Here is a 7,139-nt window from a genome sequence, read left to right on the forward strand (position 1 = left end):
TTATCACTTTGTTCACGAGCAGGTCTTGACCGGTGAAGTTGAACTTTGGTATGTTCACACGATCGGTAGGTTGTTGACATCTTCACCAACCAACTAGGATCGAACAAGTTGCAGCATTTTTCGGAGATGCTCGGTATTCAGCATCTCGATGTGCCGCAATTGAGGGGGAGAAAAGGAAAGGGAACGGATGGCACTGGACAAGGAGCCAGAGAGGAAGAAAGAACCAACCAAGGGGGGGACAAAGGGAAAAAGGAAGCCGAGTCCACGAAGGAAGTTGGCACATCTGAACAAGTCGGAACGAGCGGCAGTGGTGACAGAGTCAAGAAGGACAGAGTCGACCGGAAGGAGAAGGCCAAGACTCATACATGGTCTGATATGGTGAAGAGCCTGAAAATGGAAGACGAGTTGGAGAACACCGACTCGGACAAGAGTTGGAATGAATTGGGAGTGACCGATTCAGACAAGAGCTAGAACGAATCGAAGGAAACCAATTCGGTTCAAGATTCAGAGAAGCCGGATCAACTAAAGGCCAAACATACATGGACGAAGTGGAAGTCGACGCCAACACGAAGGAACTGATGGGTCGACAAGCGTTGGAGTCGCAACAACGAGGGAGCTGAAATGGGCCTGTTGAGCAGACAAGCCGACCGAGGAGGTCAAGGAGCGCAGAACCAGAAGGGTCGCGGTAAACAAGACCGGACTAGATGAAGAGCACGAGCAAGGCGGAGTAACGGTAGAAGGAGCCGGGTAGAAGAACCGGCTGTCGTGGACACTAACACCACGATCCGACCTCAAGTTGAGCTTGAGGGGGAGTGTTGAGCGAGCAAGCTCAACCGGATCCGGTTCGGCATCCAAATGGTATCCGGAAATAACCGGCCAGATCGGAGAGCCTGATTCGAGCAAGAACCGAAAGCTTAGTAATAGCCTAGACTACTAGGTAATCATTGTCTCGTAGTTAGTGTCAATCGCACGTAGGAATATTGAAGTACCTATCAGTACTTCTGTCAATCCTTGATGGACTTGTATAAATAGTGTTGTTTAGCATGTTGTATGTATAGAGTTACAAAGTAATTTCATTATTTTGAATCTACGCTTACGTTCAACTCTCTCTGTCTCTCCCACATATACTCTTTGTATACTAAGCTTCTCCATTAAACCTTCATCTTATTCTTTGTTGCTATCCAGTTGAGCCGGTTCTATCTAATGTTTTCACACGTTTACATTCACACAATTCCCATTGCCAAATATGAGATTCCTAAAACCGATGTTGCGAAGTTATGCAAGTGCATGTAAAATGTGATCGTGATCTCTAGGAACTTGAACGAGACACGATGAGTCATGGGCTTCCACCATTGAAACCATGGTTTTTGCATGTGGTTTTGTTTTAGTGGTTTTTGACTATGTATTCATAAATAAAATTTATCTATGAGAAATCAAATATTTAATAATAGTTATTCTTGCAAAACTACAAATCTTGCCTTTCATGAATACTTTGTTGGCACATTTGGCCTACATACTCATTATTATTTTATTCCCTATCTAGGGATGGTTTCACATGATACATCTCTTTACCTTATGTCTTTTACTTTTAGTTGGACTATTGATTAGTAATAAATTCTTAACAAGGTTCATGTTTCCTTATGTCATGGGTCATGGGCTCCATTTTCTATAAAGTTTTATAAATGCAAAGCAGGACATTGGGGAACTACGTTGAGAAATGTGTGACTAGATATTTTTGAATGATCCCCTTCTAATTGAAACATTGCTCTTTTGTAATGCAACTACATATATACAAGGAAGTGAAAAGAATCAATGTGTCCCCAAGAAAGGGAAATTTGGTTCATAATACTCATGGAAATATTGTAATTCGAGATGCACCATGCTAGAACATAAAACATAAAAGGTTTCAAAAAGTAAGCAATACTTGATAACTTATGATACAAGGAAACATCTTATGAACATCTTTTACAAAGTATTATTTACTCATTATGCAAGGTATGATAAGAAGTGCAAAGTCAATGTGATTTGCTCGAGCACGTGTGCATTTCATTCTACATGCCTCCATTTACGGAGGAAGAAGACAACTTTTCTTTATCTTGCCACAATCCATGCCATGTGGGTTAAAGAGCTCGAAGCACCAAACTTTCAAAAAGAAATTTTATAATGGCCATTGGCTATATACGAAATTTCGTTTGGCTAATAATATAACAAAACATGGGACAAGTTAGTTCCCATGGACATTTGCCTAGCAACATTTACTTTACCGATCCCACGAAAAACTCACACTGTGGGCACCCTACTACGGCGATAAAAGACAAATGCAAGAGCAATAAACAACATTAGAAGGATGGCCGCACCTCCGGCCACCGAAACACCCACGATGACGCGCTTGTTACTAGCCGGAGCTGAAACACGAGGTGCATCAAGGGTTAGAATTTAGGTTCACTAGGGATCCATATAGATTTGAAGGGGTCACTACAAAAATAACATTCTAAGATCTAAATGGTGAAACATCCACCCTAATGGGTAGTGTCTGATAAAAGGCTTACCTTGTGGAAGAATTTCCAATGCCGGGGACGGTTGTGGGGAAGGAAGAGGCGGTGGAGGAAGCGAAGGAGGAGGAGGAGGAGGAGGAGGTAGTGGCAAAGGCGGAGAAGGAGAAGGGGGAGGCGACTGCATTGAATAATTCACACTAAAAACAGTGTAATCGGAGTCAAATGCAACGGTTAACGATGTATTGAATATGTAAAAGCACTCGGGGAAGTAGATTCCGACATCGGTATAAGTATAGAGCGGGGCGGTGCAGGTCTTCGAGGGGTTGAGATTGAGGCATTCACTGCATTGAGCCGTAGTGAGGAATGAGAGGCACTGCGCAAGCGCGTAGATGGGCGGGTAGATATTCTGGACATCTACTACGGCTACGGACGCATACAAATTGGGCCGGTATGGTACGGTCTGCCTTAAAAGCTGAATGGCAGGCATCACGCCCGCCTGAGTTGCGGCTACGGGTGCCGTATCACATGACTCGAACCTCGTGTCCGTGGCATTCACCAATTTCTGCAGATAGTCGGGCTGATTGCTGTATTGGTAGTAGCAACCCCGCAACATGATAGTCATGGCGGAGACTACCATCGAATGTCCGCTCCCGTTGTGCGAGCAATAGTAGTTTAGGGATGCTTGCAAGCACGCCTTGCAGTCGGCCAACGAAAGATCTCCTCGGCATTCGTATGTGGCGTACGCGCTCTGCGTCTCATTCGCGGGATCGGACGAGTTGAAGCTGCCCGAGGAGCTCGATGAGGAGCTGTTTTTGAGCAGATCCGAGACTGCGAGGAGATTCTTGGCGAAGTGAGTTGTGTTCTCGTAGTATACACTGCTGTCGCATGAGCCGTAGATGTAATCCGTGATGTTGATTGCCTGAGCCTGCAAGAAACCCCCCCTCTCCTTGATGTCCCCATTGTAAGTGAAGGAGGTGAGGATCACAGAAATGAAGAATGCATAGAGCACCCAGGCCATCACACCCTTATTATGCATTAACATAGACAGACTGCCAACAATGAGTGCTTGAAATGAAATGAATATCAACAATGAATGTCAAGTTTAGGGCCAATGAAAATGGTTAGATGAAGAACAGAGAGTCAAATATACTGTCAAGTCAGTCATCACAAGGAAGACCAATTCTAATAAAGTGAAGACTTTAGACCAAAAAAAGTGAAACTAATTTGAGAACCAGTCTAATCGACTTTGGAAAACTTCATTATTGTAGGGAAAACGGAATATGCCTTTCCATAAAGAAACTATTGTTATCCTTGACTCATACAAGTCTCCTTGGAAAACTAAGTATAAAATGGAATCATTATCCTTTCCTCCCCTCCCCCCCACCTTCGGTTTGACCAGGTGTTTATATGGGCATAAGATATTATCTCGGTTGTATCTTATTCATTCCTTGAAGCTTTGATATGATATAACAATTTAATACTTTTGCCAACATCTTATAAGTGAAGAATGCACCAAGAAAACCTATAATCACAATATGTGCATATTTGGCAAAAAGTTAAGTACCATGTTCAATATTAAAAACTTGATCCACCCTTGGAAGTGTCATGTAGATGGTAAACGTCACTAATGGTTGCCTCTTTTGAAATAGTGGCCAACACTCCCTCGTTTTATAATGTTGTTTATGACTATACAATCATTCTATTGCTCTATTTTTCACCAAGGATTTAATATATTGTATGTTAGTGGGATGGCCTTTTCTCCATTGAATTATGAACCATGAATAAAAACGAAAAATGAGCTTGGTATTTCCAATTTTGATCCTCTACCACAATTGTTTTCGTATCGGTTCGTCAAATATTCTGAAGCCACAGATATTAAGTAGATGGATCATAGTTTAAACCTCATTAGGAGAGAATATTTTTATTCTTTGGTTTTTCCATCACTGCTAGGCATTTGGTTTCTCATTGCACAACATCGTTCATAGCATTATACACACACACACATGATTATTCAAACATAAAAGCACACCTAAAAGCTTCCCTATATACATATTTGCAAATACATATGATCTTGATAGCTATGATTTGAACTTCCTAGTTAAGTAGTGTTTGTTGGATGTGTAGGGAAGATAGTGGCAGCGGTCTTATTTCCTAGAGCCCTTCCTTCTACTTGGTTCGTGAGGTTTTCCGATGCAAGTACCACGTATTTCATCATGAGGCACTCTCATCAGCATTGTTACCAAGTCCACCATCCATTTAAAATGCAGAGCCAAAGGGTAAGTCGGGTAAAGTTCATCCTTGTGGCGCATATTCGAGTACATCTAACAACTTTCACACATTCCAACGAAGTGTGACACAACTTTGTACATCCCTAGCCACCAATACTTCCCTTTTATTTTAGAGAATGTCCCCCAAATACCTATATGCCTTGCCCAAGGACTTTCGTGATACTCAAATACCAATTTCCTTTGGTCTTCTTCTTGCAAACTATTCTCAACGGTGTGCTCATCCTGGGTGCTTCCAGAAATTTCCTCAAAGGAAGTATTTATACGCCTTCTTCAGAACCCTTTGTGCCTCTCCTTTTTCCATGACGGATTTTCTATCAACACAATTAAGAATTGGCCTAAAATAACCAATCCCCTTCATATTCATCTTCTTTGAGTGTAAAGAATGTACCTTCCCCATGTCGTTCAATGTGTGCAGGAGTTGTCTTGAAAAGGTCAAGTTCATCTTCATCATCCACTAATTCCCCTATTTTATATTGCTACCTAGCTCTAAACAACATAACCTTCATAGCATTATTGTTGAATACCAGTGTTTAATGGTTGTATTCACATTGTCCCATATGGACAAAGCAGACTAGGTCACTTTTGTAATTACATCAAAGGGCAGTTGCCCTAGTTTAGTTGATATAAAATTGAACTTGTAACCTAGTTTGGGTAAGATGTTGGTTGCCGCCATTATTTTGTAACTCTATTTTTGAATAATATATGCGTAGTCTCTATCTCTCTCCTTACATTCTGTTTCTTGATCTTGTTTACACCAACTTGTTGTTCTTCAATCTCACAGTGTTGTTTCTTTTTCCGCATACAAACAACCTCACTTACAACATCTGGTAATAGAGCAGAGGTTCTTCATTTTGCTATCGGCCATCATTTGTCTTCACCAGCATTCTTGCAACATACTCCCCAAAGACTTCAAGTTGATAAGATTTGTTAGAATGGATTCTAGATTTATGTCACATAAAAATCTCCTGATCAACAACTATGAAGATTGCATTCCATGAAGAGGAAAACACGCACACGATTCACACTTCATTGAACTAGACCACACTTCAAGTAGGCCAGTCAATTGTACTTCTTCTTTTTGGTTGTAGTCGCTCAGACATGAATATTGATCGGATTAGCAACATCTATGCTCAAGTCTGGTTAGGCAACATTGGGGAAGACTAGTAAGCTTTATCCCTCAATTTGTTGTAGCCACTTCGAGCAAGATCGACATCGTGATCGGCACTAATGGTTGCCTAATTTGTGATAGGCACTATTCGTGCCTAACTTCAAATCAGAAATCCCACCGGCGCATTCGTGCTCAACTTGACTAGGAAAAATTTGGACAGACTAGTCGGCCATGTCACTCGTCTTGCCAGAGACATTTTTAACAGGACAAATTGGTTTGCTGATTCAGTTCACGTCTGATTCATCTAGAACAAATTACAAATTCGGGTGAGTCGGCCGACTGCACCCTCTTACCATTCTAGTCATTTTCGAACATAACCTTTCAAACAACCCACACAAATAAGAATGGCATCGACATCCCTCTCATCAAAGATGAGTCTCAGGAAGTTTGACGGAACAAACTTCAACGTTTGGAAAGAAAAAATGCAGAATTATTTGATTGTCAAAGGTCATTTATCGATATGATTGAACACGAATAGACTCTAGAAGAATTCAAGCCGAATGAGTGAACAAATCTAGATAGAATTGTCCAGGGCACCATTCGGGTGCACCTATTAGAGTCAATGTAAACAAGTTCGTGTTCAGAAGTGGAAGGATCACACACAATTGGAAGGATAGGGAATATTCCGTTAGATTTCAAGGTTTTTTTAACCATCTCATTAAATTTGTGATACTTGTATAACACGTGCTCAAAGATTCAATGGAAAAGCTTAAAATATCACCATGTCATAAAATTGAAAATTCACAAAGTTAGGCAAATGGAAGAATTTTACACAATGTTTTTTATCGTAAAAATAATAACTCATGTTTTTTATAACAAACAATATTCACAATGAGCGATTGATTTAAAAACAATTAAGCTTTATATCATTTGATTTCTCACAAGCTTACATTGTTAACCGTTTACAACGAAAAATACAATCAAGAGTTATTCCTCCCATAAGAATGACTACTATAGAGCCTAGTATACAATGGTGATTCATCCTCTTCCTCATCAAATGTACCAATCAAAGCATTGTCTTCATCTAAAAGCAAATGTTGTATCTCCAAATCATGTGTAGAAGATTTGGTCTGCCTTCGATCTGAGAAGCCTTGTAGACTTGGCAATTTCGATTTTATTATGTCTATTGTTGACTTCCTTAAACGTCCAACTATTGTCAATGTAAAGTTGTACACAATGATATCCACC

At 40.6% G+C, this 7,139-nt stretch overlaps 1 protein-coding gene across 1 annotated transcript; it reads right to left on the reverse strand.

Annotated features, from left to right (window-relative positions):
• Positions 1-1,904: 1,904 nt before the first annotated feature.
• On the reverse strand, positions 1,905-3,779 carry LOC147855932 (uncharacterized). Its single transcript, XM_087329034.1, has 2 exons — positions 2,550-3,779; positions 1,905-2,405 (listed from the first exon to the last, which is right to left on the reverse strand). Exons 1-2 carry the CDS (start codon positions 3,535-3,537, stop codon positions 2,281-2,283), a joined length of 1,113 nt encoding a protein of 370 aa, XP_087185160.1. The 5' UTR covers positions 3,538-3,779; the 3' UTR covers positions 1,905-2,280.
• Between the last annotated feature and the right edge of the window lie 3,360 nt (positions 3,780-7,139).

The sequence above is a fragment of the Azolla caroliniana genome, unplaced genomic scaffold (genome assembly GCF_043228905.1).
Source record: "Azolla caroliniana isolate FFs.n. ecotype wild unplaced genomic scaffold, voAzoCaro1.0.p SCAF_13, whole genome shotgun sequence".
Taxonomy (NCBI): domain Eukaryota; kingdom Viridiplantae; phylum Streptophyta; class Polypodiopsida; order Salviniales; family Salviniaceae; genus Azolla; species Azolla caroliniana.

Bases quoted from the DNA above. Each gene is read 5' to 3' on its own strand.
- LOC147855932 (XM_087329034.1), bottom strand. From the start codon at position 3,537: ATGTTAATGCATAATAAGGGTGTGATGGCCTGGGTGCTCTATGCATTC. The intron at 2,406-2,549 runs GTAAGCCTTTTA...CTCGTGTTTCAG, and splicing joins ATTGGAAATTCTTCCACAAG to CTCCGGCTAGTAACAAGCGC.